Consider the following 22,760-nt stretch of genomic DNA (forward strand, 5'->3'; position numbering starts at 1 on the left):
ACACAGCTATATATGCTACTTCTCAATTCTGCAACCAGCTAAACCTTGTCTGTCACATTTAGGAAGCTGTAGACTTACAAGCTCGGACCACTGCAAATGCTAGTGGCTGCCATATTCGATCCACACTCTTCTTATAAGTGAACATGTACTTCTTCTACCAGATGGCTTTCAGAATGGAAAGGCATATCTCCATGGCAATGTTCTGCAGCTCGGCACTGTTACACATTTAGATAGGCAACACTTCTCAGTTATACAGCACAACGGAGCTGCAACGATCAGACGATTAGTCGGTTAGTCGATCGAAAGAAAATTAGTGGCCAAATACTCAGATAATCTGTTCACTGTTTGAGCAATATCAAGCAAAAATGTCAAACAATTCCTGGTTCCAACTTTCTGATAATAAGTGAAGAGTCTATGCGGTTTTTGACTGTTGGATGGTTAAAAGGTGTAATGTGAAAATGATCAACAGAACCAAAAGTGAAATAAATAATTAGCTATTTTTGAGTTTTGGTCATATAAATTTGCAGTCTATACACTCTCACACAGAGGTTATTTAAACGGGTTGCCTGACAAATAGTTAGAGGGGAAACTGCAGAGGAGAAATATAAGGCCTCTGTAACCGGTTTGTTTTAATTTATATCCATCCAGAGGGCAAAGCTTACATTATGAGCAAGGGTTGCGACCCTGTTTACTTCCCTCTCTCCCCTTTCTTCTTATTCACCTGCATTCTTAGTGCTGCCCATCGAGGAGGAAGGAGACTTACTTTGACCTGACCTCCGTTGAGCTTGCTTATGTGCACCTCACCCCTCTATAGCCCATGAAATATTCAACTCCTGCCCCGCCCAGAGAACGCTTTGATTTCTCCGTTAATACATGCTTGATATCACAGCGATGCAAGTGCTCAGCCCTTTGATAAACATATTAAAGAGATGTATGCCTTCGCCCGGTCCACATGCATTTCAGAGATCTCTCCTGAGCACATAAATGCATCCATAAGCTACTTTCTGTCTCTGCTAACCACTCCCATTATTAATAAATGCATGATTTCTCGCAGCGGCTCAGCGTGTGCTTACATGTGTGTGTCTCTTTCATATGCTCATCAGTGTGTGTTTTAGGCCACTGCAGGGAACCCCGCCCTGCTCATTCATATTCATCCTGGCATAATGACTAGCCGCGCCTCCGGATAGCTCAGTCAGGATAAGATCAAACATTACATTCAAACAAGAGGCTGTATAATTCATATTGTAACAGCCGCGCTCACTGCTCACTTCCTCATATCTTTCTCGGTTCCTCTTGCAGCAGAGCACCAGAGTTCTTGCACATCTACATTTCTGTCAGGCTCATTTACTCTTGCTCAGAGTCATAGCAGCTGGTCCTGATCATGCTCTCATGATAAGAGAACATGGGGCCTTTGGCAGGTGACTGTGGCCAACTACTTGTTCAATCACATCATGAGTGCATTTTTTTCTTAAAAAGATTTGCTCAATAATGTCGTTTACTGAAGGGCACCTTCATTAAATTTTCCAGTTGTTTACTCTGGATGAAGACAATAGATGCCTGATCTTGTATCGGTCATGCTTATTGTTGATTGGTTAAATAATTCAGCCTTAACAAACAAACAACAATGTTGCTCAGGGTAAAATGCAGTAACTAGAAATAGCTGTATTAGTTTATTACTAAATGAGTACAGCAAATGAATTAAGTGAAGCAGGACTCCAGCCAATAGTTATTTACATTATCCATTATTTTGAAGATTATGTTTTTGATTAATTAATTCATTTTTTGTTCTATAAAAGTGAGAGCACAGGGTGATGTCTGAAATCCAGAGATGTTTAGTTAACTATGACATAAGACAAATAAAATCAGTAAATGTTCACTTTTGAGAAGCTGGAATGAATGAAGTCTCGGCATTTTTGTCTGATGGATTACTCAGTAACGAATTGATCATCAAAACTGTTGTAGATGAACTTTTAATGACTGGCTAATCAGAAGGATGATGAAAAAAGACAGAAGCCAGGATGCCTATGTGCATGCTCTACAACTCTTTTAATTTTAATTATCCCCTTTTCTTTCTCAGGTTTCCATCTCAGCGGCACAGTGACGGACCCCGCCACACCTTCATCCCCAGAGCTCGTCTGCAGCGTCAGCGTCAGCTTCGACCGCTGCAAGATCACGGCGGTAACATGCACCTGTGGCAACAAAGACATCTTCTACTGCGCCCATGTAGTGGCACTGTCACTTTACAGAGTACGGAAGCCCGAGCAGGTCAAACTACACCTGCCCATCTCAGAAACCCTGTTCCAGATGAGCAGAGACCAGCTGCAGAAGTTTGTCCAGTACCTGATTTCTGTCCACCACACCGAAGTGTTGCCTACTGCGCAGAAACTGGCTGACGAGATTCTGTCGCAGAACTCGGAGATCAACCAGGTCCATGGTGAGTGTGTGTGTGAGTGTGTGTGTCTGTGTGTGTGTGTGTGTGTGTTCCTGCCTCTACATGAATGTGAATATTGACTGCATGATGAAGGCTAAGTGTGGCAAGATCAATGTTACTCATTAGTGAGATCCAGACAGGAAAGGAGAGACCGTGTGCTTCTAATCAAAACTATAGACCTGTTATTTACCTCAGAGAGAGAGAGAGAGAGAGAGAGAGAGAGAGAGAGAGAGAGAGAGAACGTTACAGAGACAGAGACTAAGAGGTTAGCAGAGAGATAAGGAAAGGTGCATATCTCTTGTTATCAATACTGTACTTGCTGGACAAACTGAAAGACTAACAACCCAGAGAAAGCGAATCAACTGGATTATAACTGTGGTAGTGATAAAGAGGACAACAAAAGGGAAGAAAAAGAAAGGGGGAAAAGAATCATACAGGAAACAAACTTCGAAAACTGGGAAGGAAAAGAGCAGAGATGTGAGAGGTGGAAAGAACAACAGAGATCAAAACTTCTGGGAACGCAGGACAGAAATAAATAAGCAACTCAGAGAATGAAAGAGAAGAGAGTCCATTGTCACAAGAGTGCCGTGATGAAGAGGTTTGTTTTTTCACAGCCTATTGATTTGTCGCTCCTCCATCAATAACTCTATAAAACTAAAACACATCATTTGGATTAAAGCATCTAACTGAATTACTTTCAACAATAATCCATTTGCGCATCAATTTTTAGGTGCCTGCTCGTATGTATTTACTTTCAAAAAAACCTATAAATGTCAGAAAACCTAACCATGTTAATTTCATACCATGTAGAAAATAAGAAAGTCCTCATGATTAAGAAAACTGAAAGAGAGAATGGTTGACATTTCCTTAAAAAAAAAAAATAACTTAAACAATTAATCCATTGCCAAAATCATTTGCAGTTGTGTTCTTGTATTTAGGAAGACATGAATAAATGTCCTCATGGATGCAGAAAAAGGAGTTAAATTCTCCCAAGTAATTTAGCTTTTTCATCACCCACCACCCGTTAAGGGTTAATGCTTTTGTTAATGTCATAATGAGGTTTAAATTGTGATCAGTAACAACAGGATGTACATAAGACTTGAGCCTAGTCTGGATGTAAGTACCGACTATTTCAATCGTTCCATACCGGAATTACCTTTATCATATAACGAATAAATGGAATGGAAATACATTGGCCTAATGCACATATATCATATCTGTATGTGTGTGTGTGTGTGTGTGTGTGTGTGTGTGTAGGGGCCCCGGACCCCACAGCAGGAGCCAGTGTGGACGACGAGAACTGCTGGCATCTGGATGAGGAGCAGGTTCAGGAGCAAGTCAAGCTCTTCTTGTCCCAGGGAGGTTATCACGGCTCGGGCAAGCAGCTCAACCTGCTATTCAGCAAGGTTAGAAGGCAGCAACATTTAGTCGCCACACACAGAACGTAACAACACGCATACACAAAGCATACCGACCCCCGACTGTCACGGCACACGGCACACACGCTCACACACTTGCTGTGCCTGTGTAGCTTTGCCTTCCTCCCTTTGGATACTCTGTTTGCAACAACTGCAGACTCATCCTGGTCCTTCCCTCTGCATCCTGCTCATAAACACCCCCCCCCACCAAGTGCACTTGCATTCTCTTCGATTCCCTAAATGAAACAAGGTCATCTCTGTTCAAAGCAATCCCAGACAAAACAACTTATGTATATTAAAGTGCATGCTGGAGCTGATCGCATAAAGGAAATGTAAGATGAAGAGGGAGGAAGAGGCACTATAGACTACTCTGTACCCGCGATTAAATGATTACATGAGAGAGATGTGTGGTTCATTCTGTTGCGTGGTATTACAGTGGCACAGCTAGCATTAATGTGTTGTGTACTATGTAAAGACTGCGAGCCAAGGCCATTATCATCCGCCCTGCCCAGCTTTCAGAATGTCTCTTGGCTTCATGCTCTTTGATGCCTGCTGTATGCTTTTCACCACATACACCCACTGAGAGCCACATATACATTTGTCCACTCGCACACTTGCCTGGAGAGTCACATTCACATTCGTGCGTGCACTGAGCTGCCCTCGAACGACAAACACTCACTGTAAATGCATTTGTGTATGTAAGCGTTCGTGCGTCTCTGGCTTTTTCTCGGTGTGTAGTTGTGAATACATATTGTCACTCCTCTCACCAGTGAGAAGAAAAACACACATGATTTGTGTGCTTTTGTGTGCACATGTCTATGAATCTTATGGGGTTTTTGTGTGTGTGTGTGTGTGTGTGTGTGTGTGAGAATTTGCTGCTTTTCACTAAAAAAATGCCAAGAATTCTTAAGAACGGCAGATCAGTTTAAACCAATGTTAACCTGACTTTTATATACCCGTGTACCCAAGAGTTGTTGTGTTTCCTGCTGTGAGAAGATTCTGAAAGAAAAGTTCTTATCTTATCTGAGATGATAAAAAGAAATGGTTAAAATACTTAGCGTTGCTTTATAAACGGTCTTTTTAAAAGCATTTCACACAATTTCTTGTATTTGTTGTGTTACATTTTTGTCCGCATCAGATTTTTACTCTTTTTTTTTTTACCATCTACAATAACTGCTGACAAACGTCTGGATTTAAATACTGAAAATACAATAAAGCACAATGTCGCTTCCTTGTAAGCAGGTTTTTTTTTGTGGATTTTTGTTTTGTGACTTCTAGATTTGAAGAATATTTCTCAAGTGGTGCCACAAAGCTATTTTATTACTACAAAATAAAACTATATAGGGCATAAAATTAGTTTGAATTTTTCCTCTAGTCTTGTAAGTCAGGCTTGCGGGGAACAAAGGCAAAGACTCGCATTAAAACAACATTTTAGAGCAAGCAAAGGCTGTGCAGATTTGCGAACATTGAACATTAATAGTTCCAGCTGCCCTTGACACTTTGCACCACTTACAGGCAAACCTGATTTGACCATGGAGGTTAAATGTTGGACGATACCCTTTAAGTAAGAACAGAGCGCTGCTGAATCTGGAACACTGACTCTGATTTGTCCACAGACGTGCAGTAACTGTGAAATGGATTTAACTCTAAATATGGTCCGTTCCTTTTAAAGCACATCAGTCAAAAATGGTTTGAAAGTGCCATCTAAGGTACTGTTTGGTGCTTGGTTCATTTTGTTACTGGTAAACTTCCATCTTCGTCACTTCGTGACGTGCTTGTGTATCTGTCATTTCGTTTGTGCGTGTTTTCCTGTGCAGTTCTGTGTGTGCTGTCTGTAAGTCGTTGACAAATTCTTGCGGTGTGTTTGTCCTCTGTAAATCTGTTTGTATAAACTACAGGAGTGTGCGGGTGTGTACATAACTGTCCTGCCCCCTCTCTCTCTCTCTCCTCCCCCCTCTCCCACTCGTCTACTCCTGTAGGTGAGGGAGATGTTAAAGATGCGTGACTCCAATGGTGCGAGGATGTTAACACTGATCACAGAACAGTTCATGGCCGACCCTCGACTGGCGCTGTGGAGACAGCAGGGCACCACCATGACCGACAAGTACAGACAGCTCTGGGATGAGCTAGGTGAGAGGGAAAAACACACCGCAGACACAGACTGACTGTCCTACAGATGTACACGCACACACACACCTCTCACACCCTGTATGCATCAGCACGGACAGATTCAGTAAGGTGCATGATCGAACTGAGACATTGACACAAAGGCACGTACGTATTTTTCCCTCCCGTATGTTTATTTGTCCTTTGGCGTCCGAGACAGCCAGTACAGACACATGTGCTCTCATACACGCACACGTCACTGACAGCTCAGTCCCTCCCTCTCACTGTGAATGTAAGTTTGGCAGCACAGCAGAAGTGTCTTTGTGGATTACAAGCCGTTTAATGCGGCACATCACGCCTCATCAAAACCCCAAATATTATGACCTTCGTAATGTTTTCAAACACATCACATTATATATTTAGTTGATGCGACAGAGTGCTGCTTTCCATGCAGTCATCTGGTTTGATATAGCGTGTAGTTGTTTTGACAGATGTACTGTACCTACAGCAAAACACTCCCTCACAAACCACAAAACCAACAAGCCCGTCAAAAGGACAGCAGTCGTGTTGTCTCCCGTCTTTGTTGTTTTCCTCTAATGTCTTGGTTGATGTTGCTGCCGCTGTTGATGAAGGTGTTCGTTTTCTCCCTTTGGTCTTGTTCTGCACTTTGTGAGGACAGCGCAGTGATCTCATCTGTTTCAATCCCACGTATTTTTGGAAGTGTGTGTACGGTCTCTTTGAAGTCCACACTTCAAACCCTTCTTACCCAAGTCCTTATCACCACCTGATGTGTGGTGAATGCTGCCTCTCGGCGCCACTCTCTCTCCCTCCCTCTCTTTCTCTCTCCCTCTTTTGTCTTTCTCCTCTTTGAGCCACAGCTACTCCTCTCCTCCAGACACAAAGCCATGCCTCATTCACTTGTCCTCACCCATGTCTCTTCATCCAAATCATCTCCGCTCCCATTTCATTTCCCTTTTTTTCTGCTCTTCCTCTGCTCTGCACCTTTTGTATTCCTTTTCTTTCTTCATGTTCTCTCTCTGTCCTTGTCTTCGTCCTTCCTCCTAAACTCTCTCTGCCTTTACACTCATGCATACGTATAACACAATCACACAGACAGACAGACAGACACACACACACACACACACACACACAGCAGCATCTACATATTTCCAGCAGTCTTGAGAGTAAAATCCCTGAATGTGCTTGCATCCCCAGAGACATAGCCACTTTTCATATTCTGTTTGTTCCAATTTACTCCAAAATGATGTGTGTGCAGTCAGTGTTGCCTCGGGACTAGTTAAGTTCTCTGTTTTCACAGACTTTTTTGTTCCGTTGCAAGATGGCGGCAGCATACAAAATGTGCACTGAAAGAAAGAAACACACTGCTATGAGTGCTGCGCATCTTTGAAAACTGCCTCCAGCCTTCAGTCTTGCATGATATCTGTATTTAAGATTTTTCAAACCTCACTGTACTCCTGCAATGTATGACAGTGCATTGTTGACTTCGTTGTTGCACATTGGAGTTGGGCAGCTGACTTAAGTGTGTGTGTGTGTTTGTTTTGTGTTTGTGTCTATGTCCAGGTGCCCTGTGGATGTGCATCGTACTGAACCCCCACTGCAAACCAGAGCAGAAGTCATCATGGCTGCGCCAGCTGCGCAGATGGAACAGCGTGGACGTCTGCCCCTGGGAGGACGGTAACCACGGCAATGAGCTGCCCAATCTCACCCACTCACTTCCTCAGGGTGCCCATGGCAACCAAGGTCAGTGATTGGCAAGTCAATAACATATTTACTTAGTTATAACGTATCTCACCTTTGTGAAGGCGAGATGCGATTTTCCTCCATGCAGCCCATTCACTCGCAGAGCCTTTTGTCTCTCTCCCTTAAAACAGCCTGGCAGATTTTCTGCAGTGTGGAAGCTGATGCAGGCTGCCAATCTTGTTAAGTAGTGTAGGTGATGGCAATGTTTGTTTATAGTAATTATGCTAATGTTCCAAAAATTAACATGTTATTAATAGATATTAAGGGTACAAAATGTTTAAGAACACAAAAGCACCCAAATGACCACGTTTGTTGGCGTTTTCTGCCTTCTTTTCAGCCCATGGGGTTAATCTAAATCCTCACATCTCCTCCTCTCTCCTCTTCCTCCTCCTTCCTCCTGCAGAACTGCGCCCCCACAGGACTGTGTTCACACGGGCCATCGAGGCCTGTGACCTGCACTGGCAGGATCGACACCTCCAGCACATTATTGCCAGTGACCTCTACGCCAACTACTGTTACCACGACAACCAGGAGGGCTCCCTCTTTGACTCACGAGGCTGGCCCTTGTGGCATGGTGAGTATATGTACATGTAGGTGTGTGTGTGTGTGTGTGTTTGGACTGACAGTCTCGCCAGAGGAGGAATTTTTGGGTTAAAACTTATTTATTTATCTATTTATGCTCAGAACATGTCCCTACGGCCTGTGCCAGGGTGGATGCCCTGCGTTCCCATGGTTACCCAAGAGAAGCCCTCCGACTGGCCATTGCTGTGGTGAACACGTTACGGCGGCAACAGCAAAGGCAACTGGAGCACTTCCGCCGACACAAGAAAGGTGAAGCTAGTTTTTATTGCTCCCGTTTTTCTTTATTGTCAGTATACAAAGCAAACAATTCGTTCAAACGGCGTTCTCACAAACGCCACCATCCTACAGCCATCACATATGTAAATATGCCGCAGTATCAAGGGAAAATAAAATTCTGGACAGAAGAGAGAAGGATAAGTCATCTGTTTTTGGATGCTGGAGTAGTTAATTGCTGTTAGCAAAGAGAAAACATCATGTTGTGTGATTGTTGAAATAACTTTATTCTTTTTGTCTCTTCTTGTTCCTTATCATTTGTCATTCATTGTCAATATCGGTTCGTTTGATTTAAAACCTGTTGATTTTCCTAGTGCAGGTCACTTTATGCTGTTTTTTTTTCGTCAGTTGCTCTTTTGGAAAATGAAATTTCACTTAAGAAAGTAGATTTTTTTAAAGAACATGTCATTGACATTGTGTTAACCGCATCTCTGTTAACTGTGTCTTTGCTCTGTCTTGTCTTGTCTCAGAGTTGCTTCATAAAGGCCATACTTCCATCACCAACATGGAGGGCTGGGTGGGACACCCCCTGGATCCCATCGGTACCCTGTTCAGCACCCTGACAGAATCAGGACGAGTGGGAGAGGAGGGCTCCAACACCTGCTTAGACCTCTCAGGTGCTGCTGACTTACAGTCACTTACAGCTGGCATCCAGAATCAAACACATTCACACAAACACATATACTTAAATATAACTCTGCGTCTATGACAACATATAAAAAAATGTGCAGTATATGATTTGTATGTGATATATATGCTGTATAATAACATACTGTATACATGCATAACATAACATAACCAATTACAGAACAATACAACAAGTATATCATTATACAAAATTAACAGGAATCATGAAAGTACACAAACATTTGTGGATGTTTATGAAATAAAAATGTTTTGACATGCTGTATATTATTCCCAGGCCCTCCCAGTTTTTTTTGTTTTTTTTTTAACTATAGAATGACAAAATACATGATTTATACTTACATCTTGGCCTCGTTGACTACAGTAGTGTAATTGTCTTTTTTATCCTCACGATAAGACATGTTTCTCTTTTTTTCATATTACATTAGATTGCAGATTTTAGAAAGCACACTTTAAGTACAGATTCAGCTTTAGTCTCTTCATCTCACCTTATCGCCACCTTTTTTTCCCAATTCTCCTCTCATGCACTCTGCAATCACTTCGTCCCTCATCGCTCACAGAAATAACCCTCTCCTCCGAGGTAGAGAAGTGAACACAGGAATGCTCCTGAGGCGCTGATCTTTATTTTGGATGGTCGTTGGGTTCAGACCTCTACTGTGTGACTGACACGGTGGTTTTCCATAGGAGACAGACTCATCTAGTGTCCCAACCCTCAGAGAATAACACACACATTGACTTCCACTTCATGCCAACCCAGTTGCTTTGTTTCACCTCCCTGTCTCCTCATCTTACTCTCCATTTTCCCCTGTCTCGCTCCTGCTCAGACTGCTCCAGTGTTGTAAGCCGAGCAGAACTCCAACGGATGCCCGTGCAGCGATTGCTAGGAGACGGTGAATCGTATGTGGCACTGGCGGTGGAAACGGCCCTCATCGGCTTAGGCCAGCAGCGGGTGATGCCCGACGGGCTGTATGCTCAAGAGAAGGTGTGTCGCAACGAAGAGCAGCTATTGGCCAAGCTGCAGGAAGTGGAACTGGACGACTCTTTGGTCAAAATCTTCCGTAAACAGGCCGTCTTTCTGCTAGAGGGTGAGAGGCCACAGATAATAATAACTGATAATATCTCACCCTTGTTGTCTCTTTATTTCACTACATCACTCAACAGACTCCATACATTCAAACACACCACCTCTCTTTCTTTTCTCTCCCTACCACGCACCAACAGCCTACACATTCTTGCTAAAACAGGAAAAAACACATTGGACTCCGTCTCGCTATTTATTATCCTTTCATTTTGTGGTGCAAATAGAGCCTGAACTGCCCTGGGCCAGACCAAAATGAGCTCTTTACACAGTAACGCCAGGGGTATTGTGTCAGCACACATGCGTGCACACACAACAGTGTGTACATTTACAGGACTGGGACTGGAGCAGAATGAGGTTTGGTTATGGGAAAGGCACAAGGAGGAGCAGAAGGAGGTGGAGGGGGAGGTGGCACATCCTGACAGGCCCTAACCAGTCAAGCTCAGCTCCAGTCCCCACCCAAACCCCAGCTCTGCCTCGACCCTGGCGCGACCACCCACCTCTGGCTCCATTACTAATGGAGCACCAGGCTCCGAGGCCTCTGCGGGCCCCCAGAGGCTGCAGACGCGCCACTGTGTGATGTGGTCTGTGGCTTAGGAGCCTGTTGGGGTTTAAAATAACCCACCAGAGATGAGGGGAAGTGCAGGAAGAGATGGGGGTGGGGAAGGGAGAGAGCACGAGGCCAAGTCTGCACACACGACCATATGGTTCTTGACGTCACAGTTTGCTTTAATGCCGCGTGGCTGTGAGACTTCCTGGGTGGGAGGGATGTACCAGATAAGTCACTCCTCTGTGTACTATGGAAAAAGCACCACTCAATCTACAGCAAAATAAAAATTCACTTGTTTTTTTTGGTGGTCTGTTTTTACTGCATATACCATAAATTTTAATGCGACACTGTGACTTTTAATGGCGTGATGAGACAGATCATTGCTTTATTGCTAATTTTTTCCACTCCTTTGTTCCATCACTAAAAACAGACCCTCTTTTTTATGTGTGATTTTTTTTTTTTTTTTTTTTTTTGAGCAGCTGGTCCATACTCTGGTCTTGGAGAGATCGTCCACCGAGAGAGTGTTCCCATGCACACCTTCGCCCGCTATCTCTTTACCTCTCTCCTACCTCATGACGCTGAACTGGCGTACAAAATTGCACTGAGAGCCATGCGGTAGGTCTCTTAAATGTGTGTGTGTGTGTGTGTGTGTGTGTGCTTGTGCAATCTTGTGTGTTGCTCTGATTATGTCAAAACCTTGTAAATCAAATTTTATTGATTTTCGTTTGTAGAATTAAATGCTGATCCTTGGATTAAGAAAATCCTCCCAAGTTTGGACTAATGGAGCATTGCAATGGAAAACTCCTAAATAGAGGGTGGTCACTTGCAAAATGTTTTTGTAAAGTGGAGACTTAAACCCTGTTGCAGACTTATCCAGACTTATTGCAACCAGCTGACTGTAAATAGACTCTTTGCAGACTGCAGTCAAACTCACCACATTCAGATTTATACAGATTCCACCTCCAAAACCTGTAAAAAAGTTTGTTATTGTGAAGCTTCCAACTAAAGGAACTAGCCTAAGCATTACAAGATAATGTGTAGTGATCCCTTTTTGGTTCAGACTAGTGCATCCTGTCCCAGGGCTTTAAAACCAGTCATGAATCATGGCTTTTATCAGAGGATTTTAGAACTACAAGGGCGGTAAAAAGTATTTTTTCTGTGTTTATTTGGGTGTCTGTCCCAGGTCTGACTGTGCGTTTTCCATGTGATCTCTCTATATTTAGCCCCTGTGTGTATTCATCTGTGGACAATGTGTACATGTGTATGTGTGTTAATCAGCCTGCGCTGCTGTGTTTTGATGTTGTGACCAGTGGGAGCTGGATCAGTGAATATTAATTACATTAATGAGAGTGTAATTAGTGTGGCTGTAATGAAGAGGAAGCACACATACACACACACACACACGCAGGGCCAACAGGGAGAGAGCACTGTGTGGAAGATGTTTGTTGTGTTTCTGTAAAGCCAATCTTCTCAAAGTCCATCGCTGAAAAACTGGCAAATGATTAGTGAATGAATGAGAAGTGAGGTTTTGTTGTTGTTTTTTTGATTTCTGGCTTTGCGCCATTATGTGCTACAGTCGGATAAAGCGAGAACAAACAGACAACAAATACATCATTCACACTTTCTTCCAGTTGACCAGTCAGAAGGCGTCAGGACCTGAAATAATGTGCTTGCAAAATCAAAACAACGCGGCTGGCTTTCTCATTGAGTGGCTGTGTGGTTCCAAGGTTGCAATATAACCACTTGGTGTCCCCTCCTTGCATCCAAAGCCACATCCCAAAACCTGCTTTCCCTGAGTCAGCCACTCCCCTCCCTCCCTCCCTCCCTCCCTCTACTACTTCCCATCACCTTCTCAGTTTCCTCCCCTTGCCTCCTCCATCCTCACTTTTGTGGTGTGAAACCGGCGATTTAGAATAATATGGCCACTTATGGGTGCTCCTGGGAGCCAGGGGTGTCTACTCAGCACATAATGAATGTGTGTAATGTAGCGTAGTGTAATATGATAGCATATACCTCCCCAAATCCCACGGGATGGCGGACAGTTAAATATAGAGGAGGAGGTAAAGGAACCAGGGCTATTTTAATGGACCCATTATAACACTATCATTGATACAAGGAGAGAGAAAAAGTCTAGCTCTTTCGCTCATTTACACACACACACACACACACACACACACACACACACACACACACTTTTTTGCTTTCTGCTTGCTTTCACTATTTGCCTTCTTGCTCACAGCTGCTCTCAAACCAGCTTTTTTTTTAATGCAAGAAAAGTCATACGCAAATGCATATCCAGTAGATGTAGCAGATGACTGTTTTAAAGTGTGTGTATGTGTGTGTTTATGCACTGTGTGTGAGGTTAATTAAAGTGTGCGAGAGCAGCATATGCTGTGTGATGGCTTGGTGTGAGCGGCCAACACAAAAACAGTGGAGCTGCCTGCTGGTTCACAGCCTGCCTAGAATTTGACTGCAGCCACAGTAGAAGAAGTAGAAGAAGAAGAAGACGAAGAGGAAAAAGAAGCTCACTGCTGCTCCAGAGACTGTCCTTATCGCAACTCTTTGGAAGCCAAAGAGAAAAATCCCAGCCACCTGTTATCATATGAGATTTTCGTATGAGATACAAATCTTCCAGTGCTAATGAATCTAGATCCTCGTTGTAATCCACAACCTTTGATCCTCTGCATAATCTGAATAATCTCCGAATATATATCACTGTGTATGATAACTGTAGTCTTAAGGCGATGAAATACCAATGACACACAGTGTTCCTGAAAACAAAAAAAATTTTGAATATTGTGAAATAGTTTAACATTCTGTGACAAGGCCTGCATTCAAACTTTGAAGTAAAAGCACATACATTTGGCAACAAAATGCACAAAATACTCATAATGGCCAATGAGTGACAAATAATTATATCATAGCATCATTATCAAATCAGTGTAGTAGATTGAAAACTCAATCTTTGGTGCTCATGAGATGTGTTCCACACCTCTTATAAAACTATTGCACAGACTTCAAGCTGAAAATAAGGCTGTTTTCCTCTGTGTTTTTACACTTGACAGTGAAGACGTCTCAATGAGGTACTTGCTTGTGTAGAAGAAAAGTCTTCACCCAAAATGGACACCATTTCAAGCATCAAAGGCACTTAGGAGGAGCGAACTAAAATTTGGGCATACCTTTGCGGTCATGTATGACTTGATCACTCCTTTCAGGCAATATGAAGCTTTCCCAACTTGGAGTTGGTGTGTAGAGCGGAGATCTTCCAGCGGAAGTGACACTTTGTTGATAGATGTGTGCTTGATGGATTATGAAAGTGAAGGGTGTTTACAGTCAGAGGCGGGAAGGAGCATGAGGTAGAGAGGTCAGTAGTCACAGTGAAGCTGACCAGAATCCGGTGGGGCCTCAGAATTTAGGTAAAACCCGGCTGGACTGCTTTTCATCGACGTCTTCTCTTTCACTTCTCGTTTTCATCTTGTTCTTGGCGTGTGTGGATTTGAAAGCGTTAGTATGCAATACAGTGTGTATGCTTTGGTTACTATTCCAGAAATAATCCTCCCAGTCTTCATCATTGACATCATTTCTGAATATTAGCCAACTCTGTCCACTTATTGTAAGGTGTCTTTAAATGGTCCTTCGCAGACTTCCTCTGCACCGTCACCCTTGAATATTTCCAGAGCGACAAGTATTGCTGTGTCCCTTTCAGATGTGACAGGGTGCCACAGTGCCACAGGACCCATTTGACACCAAAGCTGCCCCCTCTTACTGCCTCACACCGGGATTGATTGCCTCTTCCAGCTCACTCTGTTGGTGTTTTATATAATTGATAATGCAATGTTTATATCCAGTCATGGCAGTTCTATAAGAAATACGACTTTAATCTGATGTTTCGAGCCCACTTGACAATGAGATGAGCGTTTGTATAGCACTATTGCATACAGAAGATGATCAGGTTTATAGCCAGTGAGCAGCGTTTTGCAGTAGTTTACAAGGTACTTGATGAGAATGCACCCGTAACGGGGAGTATACTGTACTTAAACTGAATGCTTTCAGAGCGCTCCATTAGCATTTTTTCATCTTTTTTTTTTTTTGTTTCCCATGGAACAATAGCCCAGTATGGATTTTCCTTCCAACATTTTGGGGAGGTTATTTTTCAGCAGGCCAGGCCTCTCAAGCTCCTATCCAATGGAGGCCTCTGGCTCTCTGGTGAAAACCAAACAAAGACAGGAATGTTGATGAGGCCTCCATCTTTACCCAGGGCTCTTTTTTTTTTAACTTTGCTTCACCCCAGGAAGCTTCCAGAAGGCCCCAGTGTGTTGGAAGCTTTTAGCAGCTCTTTAGATGTGTGTGGAGCGAATCCGGCTGTTGCTAGGGCTTCCGAACTTCTTCGTTTTGCACCAAGTGTCAGTGTTCACACTCGCACGTATCTCGACTGGATTTTTGTCACCTCCTCTCTCCGAGAGACGAGCCCTGCTTGTGCCCTCTTGGGCAAAAAAACTGACTGATGAATACGCTGTTTTTTGCACATGCCTTTACTCAGGAGGCAACAGTATCACATGCACTTTTGCTCTGAAATTGAAACTGGCATTTAGCATCACATTGCTTTTACCGGGCTGCTTTGATGTGTTTTCAAAAGGGCAGGTGTATGTGTGTGTGTGTGTCTGTGTGTCTGTGTCTATCTGAGCATGTGTGCGTGCATGCATGCGTGCGTGCTGGCTCTTTTCATTCATGTGTGTCGGTATTTGTTTGATGTGTGTCCAGCCTTACGGGGCTGGAAGGTGAATTCCTTAATTTCCCCATGGACTCAATTAGCTTTGTGATTGGCTGAGGGAAGGCCAGGTTGTGCTGCCTTCTGAAGGAAAGAAGACCTTTGAAACTGAGGTGGGAGCGGAGGGAAGAGAAGTGAAGCAGAATGGGAGATGAGCCGGCCACAGTGGTAATGGTGGTGGTGGTGCTCGTGGTGTTGGAGTAGACTTGGCGCTGTCAGTATTATTATAATGAGAGAGAGAAACCAGTGAAGCACCTTCATCCACTAGCAGGTGTTGCGCGGCTCTGACTTCATTATGACCAATTAGAGTGAAGAAAATACTAATTATACCTTGGTTTCTAGGTGATTAAATACTAGGTTGGAAGTAAATTGCAGGGATAGGCTAAGTGTAATCCCCCTGTGATCACTAAAGTCATTTTCATTTTGAAGTCGCTTTCAGACCATCATAATGAAGACTTTTTCTGTCTGTAGAGTATATCTGTCTGTCTGCTTGTTGCTGTATGACGACAGAAAGTTATTTCCCTATGATTTTGATTATTCGTAGACCTTGACTGTCTCTCTACCTTTCTCTGATTATCATTCTCTCCATTTCTCTATTCGTATTCTGGTTAAATGTACATTTAAAGTGTATCATTATTTGAAGCATTGTAAGGGCATTATAAAATTTTATGTCTTTAATTAACACAAATTCACTTAAGTGGCAGAGCTGGATCTCATTTGCGATCTCTTTTTCTTTTTTTTTTTTCATCAGATTGCCGGTGTTGGAGTCGACGGCCTCGTCCGGTGACCTGTCACGACCCCACCACATCGTGTCCGTGGTACCCAACCGCTACCCGCGCTGGTTCACCCTGAGCCACATAGAGTCTCAGCAGTGTGAGCTGGCCTCCACCATGCTCACTGCTGCCAAAGGTGCAGATATATTCACGAAACACATAGAGAGAAAAACATCTATGCTGCAAACGTACTCAGTGTTAGTGAAGACTCTCAGATAGTATTAGCAGCAACACGCATTTTGTATATCCAAAAGTGCAGCAGTAAACTCTGTCCTTGCCCTAAAGAATACCTGTGTGTGAATCCCTTCTAGGTGACAGTCGGAGGCTGGAGACAGTCCTGGAGTCCATCCAGAAAAACATTCACTCCTCGTCTCACATCTTCAAACTGGCACAAGATGCGTTCAAGATCGCTACTCTGATGGACAGCCTGCCTGACATCACACTTCTCAAAGTCTCTCTGGAACTGGGACTGCAGGTACGCAAACACGCCCACATTCTTTGTCAAAATGGGTACCGCTGTGTATTTATTCTTTACTTTGATAGAAGATTATCAGGTCAAGGTTGTAAATATTCATGTGTGTATAAATTAAGCCAGCAGAATCACTATTTTAGTCTGGAGACAAATGAAGAACCAAAACAAATTTCCATCAGATTGCTGTAAGAAAATGTTTGGTGTTACATTCATTATGTGTGATAATAATATTCTCTTCATATCAGGCTCCTATAAAGCAACGCTTTCTCTCTAAAATGAGTGTAAAACTCATTTGAATACTTGAAATGTATCCACTAGTTCTTGTCTTTCCGCAGCAAAATATTTGATCCTTGAAACTCTTGAGGATAAAATCTACTGTAAATGCTATTAAGATAAAGTTATGTTGAGATCTGTTGGGTCTGTGGGAGGACTTTATTCTTTAGCTTCTTTATCCTTTCTTTATCCTTTCTGAAACTGAATGTCTTTTATGAAGCTTGCTAATTTTGCTTCAGAAACTTGATTATCATACTTGATTTGCTTTATTGTTTTTAAGCCACATTTTAATGCAAAATTTTCATAGAATTCTTTTTCACTTAACTATGCATTGTACAGTTGAATTCCACTGAAATGCACTGAAATGTAAAGGAAAATGTGCTAGGAAGCCTTGTTAAGTTGTTTTTATTCTTTTGTGCTTGACATTTGTGAACAAGCCTTCAGTGCTGTTGTAAACCAAGCTGATCTCGGAAAGACCTTCCCTTGCTATGTCCCCCATACGTTCCATTATTTAAGTGTTTCCTTTGAAGGTTTGCTTGAGGGTTTGTCCTCCTCACTGCAGCTGTGTCCCTCAGCCAGTTACAAAATCCAACAACGAAAAGAAGGCTTGAGTATCTTTGATGACAAATCAATCATGAAAAAATAAGTTAGTGTTTAATGATTGTTGAAAACGTGATGTAGTCCCTGCTCTTACACTTGTTCAACTTTACTGTGTTAGTTGAAGTAGGTATCAAAAATATTCAAAAACAGTGGGGATGGCTGGGAATAGCAGAGATACGCTACATAGACAAAAGTATTTGGACACAGCTCTATTAGCTTTACTATTGAATTCAGGTGTGGTATGGGGCTGTTTTTCGGGGGTTGGGCTTGGCTCCTTACTTTCGGTGAAGGGAAATCTTAATCCTTCAGCAACTTTGTGGCAAAGGTTTGGAGAATGTCCTTTTCTATTCCAGTGTGCCAGTGCACAAAGCAAAGACCAAGTTGATTGGTTTGCGCAGAGCCCTCACTTCAACCCCATTCAACACCTTTGGGATGAACTGGAACGGAGTATCAGTGTCTGACCTCACAAATGCTCTGCTGCATGAATGGACAAAAAAAATCCCACAGAAACCATGTTATGGAAAGCCTTCCCAGAAGAGTGGAAGCTGTTATAGCTGCAAAGCTGTCTGTGTATTTAGAGTGTGATGACATTAAAGTCCCTGTTGGTGTAATGGTATCCAAATACTTTTGTCCATATTGTGTATCTCAGTTATGGAGTTCATATTTCCTCTCGCGCTAACCTGTAAGCACCTCTCCTTTTATTCCATATTTCTCAGGTGATGAGAATAACTTTGTCCACGTTAAACTGGAGGAGGAGAGAGATGGTGCGCTGGTTAGTCACATGTGCCACTGAAGTGGGTAAGTGAACCTGACTTCTGACTTGTTTCTCTTTGATTTGTTTCATAATGACACTTGATTTAATCACTTAACCTTCAAACTTTGTGTCGTGTGTGTCTCCCAGGTGTGTATGCCCTGGACAGCATCATGCAGAGCTGGTTCACCCTCTTCACCCCTACAGAAGCCACCAGTATTGTGGCCACCACTGTCATGTCCAACAGCACTATTGTCCGCCTCCATCTGGACTGCCACCAGCAGGAGAACCTGGCTTCATCCGCCCGCACCCTGGCCCTGCAGTGTGCCATGAAGGACCCCCAGAACTGCGCCCTCTCTGCTCTTACACTCTGTGAAAAGGACCACATTGCCTTCGAGACAGCCTACCAGATTGTACTGGACGCGGCAGCGACAGGGATGAGCTACACACAGCTGTTCACTATAGCACGCTATATGGAACACCGTGGTTACCCAATGAGGGCGTATAAGCTGGCGACATTAGCTATGGCTCATCTAAACCTCAGTTACAACCAGGACACACACCCGGCCATCAACGACGTGCTGTGGGCTTGCGCGCTCAGCCACTCGTTGGGGAAAAACGAGCTTGCCGCCGTTATCCCCCTGGTGGTGAAGAGCGTGAAGTGTGCCACCGTGCTCTCGGACATTTTGCGGAGGTGCACGCTGACCACGCCGGGCATGGTGTCGGCGCTGCACAGTCGCAGGAACTCTGGGAAGCTGATGTCCCTGGACAAGGCGCCACTCAGGCAGCTGCTGGACGCAACCATCGGAGCCTACATTAACACCACGCACTCGCGGCTCACACACATCAGCCCACGCCACTACAGCGAGTTCATCGAGTTCCTGGGCAAAGCCCGGGAGACTTTCATGATGGCTCACGACGGACACATTCAGTTCACCCAGTTCATAGACAACCTGAAACAGATCTACAAGGGCAAAAAGAAACTAATGATGCTGGTGAGGGAGAGGTTTGGCTGAGGGTGAGGCCGGGGGTTGCCAAAAGCTCCCCTCCCACGCTAGTACTTTTCTATTAACTTGAGTCTGCCTTTTGAACTTCTTTTGGACTTAAAAAATAGACAAGTAAAAAAGAGGGATGTGACTTGTAGAATGAAGCAAAAAGAGAAAGGAAAAGATGACAAAAAAATCAACAGAGCCACATGCGGTATTATTGTTCTTGCTGTTGTTATTGTTATAAACATTATTACTATTATTATTATTATTATTATTATTAATAATATTATTACTACTATGTGTACAGAAGTGTTTTTATTTTTCAGAGGAGAGGAAATTTGTCATGTTTTGAATGTTTGTGTGTATTTCTCTACATGTGTGAGAGAGGAAAATGAAAAGTGAAATGGCTTTTTTTATTTTATAACTTTAGTTCCTTTATTTTTATGATTTAAATCATCTTGGGTTTTTTTTTTTCCCTTTTTCAGTGTATAATGAGTTATATGTTGTCAAGTGGCTGAAGCCCTTCTACAATAGCACTCATGTAAAAACGAAAAACAAGAGGAAGAAGAAGAAAAAACCAACGTCTCGGCATCCTCAAAGAGAAACTAAGGCTTTAAACCACACAGAGCACCTCCCTCTGTCCAGGCCCTCACCGGTGGGCGCTGGGCAGCACTGCACAGCTTAGCTCGGCTCGGCACAGCTTGGGTTAGCACTGACAGGAAAGCCTCCATCAGCATTTCTTTACACTCAGCAGTAGCAGCAGCAGCAGCACTTGAGCAACCATTAGTTTTCTCTGGGTCCCAGGCATTAGCTCCACTGCACACAACAATGCTCTTAGCTAACTCGTGTTGTTGTTGTTATTGTTGTAATCTTCCCCACCTCCATAATGATTACCTGTTCATAGACAGAGGACAGTATGTAGGCGCAACAGCGATTAGACAAAGATAATAATTATTCTTGTAACATTATTGTAATGTTGTACAGCTGTGATTTTTAACAGCCCAAGTTTTACTAAATAACCGTTACAGTTGAGTTTTATAGTTGAAGTAGATACAGAGAGGGAGACGACTACCTCATGATAAGGTATTGAACCTGCTCCCTTTTTTTTTTTTTTTTTTTTTCCCTGCTATCATGGTATTTATAATCTCTGATAGCTGACAGTGTTAATTAAACAGTGAGACCAAGGTTATGAGGAGATGTGGAGTCAGATTCCTGCTGTGGTGTTTCTGTGCTCGGCTCTGCTGTACGTCACTGCCCTGGCATCGGTACTTAACCCCCCCACCCCCACCCCCATCCCCACCCAAAAAAAAAAAAAAAAAAAATTGGCTCCAACACACTTAGAAGATGTGTCAGTATGTCAGTCCCCTCTCATCTCTGCAGTCACCATTGTAGACTAGGCCAGTGTCATTTCCCTCTGTGCATGTGAATCATAGAAATTAGACTTTCTACTGTTATAGTTCATTGTGTGGAACCTTCAGTAATTGTCAACCAGAACGTTCTCAGGGATTTCACTACACAGGAAAAAGGCAGAACAAATGAACGACTGACTACAGGAAAAAGACAAAAACACGACACAACATGAGCGAGCATTTATTGTACTCTGTATATATGCCATAGTATATGTCTGAATATGGAGGATCTGAAAGTATATGTTAACTAATTTATACAGAGTATTCTATGTAATGTGAAATACTTGAAGCCGCTGTAGTTTGCTCTCTGTCTCTTTCTCTCTCTCTCTCTCCTTCTCTTTTTTGTCTCCTCTTTTTTTTTCTCTTTTGTTGCAAACAGAACATATCAGAAGGGTTAGTCTGACCTCGTTGACGGCTCGTTGGACTCACAAGGCCTGTTCATATTTGAGACGCTGGATCCGGTCAGAAATGCAGGTTGAGTCAAATTGTGATGGTGGAAGAGAGATTTTTTTTTTTCTTTTTCTTTTTAAGTTCATTCCTGCTGACTAAAGCATAGACGGGGGATGGAGGTATACTTCAGGCCATTGGTCGATAAATGGTTGAAAACACAATGCTTTCGTAACGTACTTAATTATGCATGTAAGCTGTTGCACTAGCCTAGTTTTCCGTATGATCCTTTGGGAAAAAAATAACAATAATGTGCTTTACACGTGAGCTAATTGGAGACGAATCTGGTTAAAAATCGTGTATTATGTGTCCAGCCTTACATGCATTTGAGGTCACCTCTCGGCTGAAGTCTCCCTCGTGTTGCAGTAATTTAACCCTTGTCAGAGTAACTTCATAGCTGTGCAACTCAACAAGACTCACACTGATAATAATTATGCACAGGTTCAGTCTAGCTAAGATTTAAAAACAAAACAAAACAAAAAAAACACAAAACACATCTCCTCAGTTGTCCCTTTCATTCACCGCAGAATTTTTCAGTGTCTCCTCTGCAATGTTCAGCTGTCCTATCATTACTTGCCTTTTTATCTTCTTTACACGTTTGAGTTTTCTTTCTCTGTGCATCTTTTTCTATCTTGTGTTCATTGAAGATAAAAGCAGCCTTTTCTCTTGCCTTGTCTTAACGCTTTAAAGTAACCAAACAGGAGATCTGTCTAACAACCAAACGCGTTCTAAGAGGTGAGAGACAACCCACCTTGGTCCCAGCTTTAGTGTCCTTAATTAGTAAGTGAATGGCTGTGTAACTCATGCTTTAACAAAGCAATTCCTCACGTGTGTTTGGTGGAAAAAATACGTTGTCCAGTGTCTCTAGTTCTCTTCAGAAACAATTTCCTCTGAGTCTTTCTAGCTGTTTTTTTTTCCAGTTTTGTTTTGTTTGTGTAGGAATCTTCTGCTCTCCCATTTTATTTATTACAGTGACCCATGTATACATGCTTATGAAATTAAGATTTGATACACCGATATCAATTTATTTATGTAACTAAATCACTGTTTTATAATCTTGTTAATGAGTCAATAATTGATTTTTTTTTTTTGTTTTGTTTTTTTTTTGTTTTAATAAAAGTTAGTTTTTTTGAAATGTACATCCACGTCCTCTGCTTTCTTTCTTGCGCCCTGACATAGGAAAACATATTTTTGTTCGGCTGCACTTTTGTCTGTCATGCATCGTTACGGGACGCGGCCTGTGAGCTTGAAGGGGCGCGTCCTCGGTCGGCATATCAGCGAGCGCTGATCAGTCAGGACTGTTCAGATCTCCATCGAATAGCGGTGTCAGAAAAAGGCGGAGAGGGATCACTCTCCCTGGCAGCAGCTTTCACGCTGTCATCTCAGGCGAGCTGACGAAGAATATGAAATGTATCAATTGATATTCCCATGGTC

General features: G+C 42.9%; 1 protein-coding gene across 1 annotated transcript in view; it reads left to right on the top strand.

Annotated features, from left to right (window-relative positions):
- Positions 1 to 19,737, top strand: part of LOC124058436 (zinc finger SWIM domain-containing protein 6) — a 41,539-nt gene extending 21,802 nt beyond the window's left edge. The window contains exons 2-14 of the mRNA XM_046387690.1: positions 2,078 to 2,434; positions 3,689 to 3,837; positions 5,829 to 5,979; positions 7,537 to 7,716; positions 8,120 to 8,290; positions 8,401 to 8,547; positions 9,042 to 9,188; positions 10,041 to 10,301; positions 11,324 to 11,459; positions 16,364 to 16,521; positions 16,697 to 16,860; positions 18,447 to 18,528; positions 18,632 to 19,737. Coding sequence (XP_046243646.1) covers positions 2,078 to 2,434; positions 3,689 to 3,837; positions 5,829 to 5,979; positions 7,537 to 7,716; positions 8,120 to 8,290; positions 8,401 to 8,547; positions 9,042 to 9,188; positions 10,041 to 10,301; positions 11,324 to 11,459; positions 16,364 to 16,521; positions 16,697 to 16,860; positions 18,447 to 18,528; positions 18,632 to 19,497 — 2,969 coding nt within the window. The 3' untranslated portion in view covers positions 19,498 to 19,737. The remainder of the gene's footprint in view (positions 1 to 2,077; positions 2,435 to 3,688; positions 3,838 to 5,828; positions 5,980 to 7,536; positions 7,717 to 8,119; positions 8,291 to 8,400; positions 8,548 to 9,041; positions 9,189 to 10,040; positions 10,302 to 11,323; positions 11,460 to 16,363; positions 16,522 to 16,696; positions 16,861 to 18,446; positions 18,529 to 18,631) is intronic.
- The last annotated feature ends 3,023 nt before the right edge of the window (positions 19,738 to 22,760 follow it).

This window comes from Scatophagus argus, chromosome 4 (genome assembly GCF_020382885.2).
Source record: "Scatophagus argus isolate fScaArg1 chromosome 4, fScaArg1.pri, whole genome shotgun sequence".
Lineage (NCBI taxonomy): Eukaryota > Metazoa > Chordata > Actinopteri > Scatophagidae > Scatophagus > Scatophagus argus.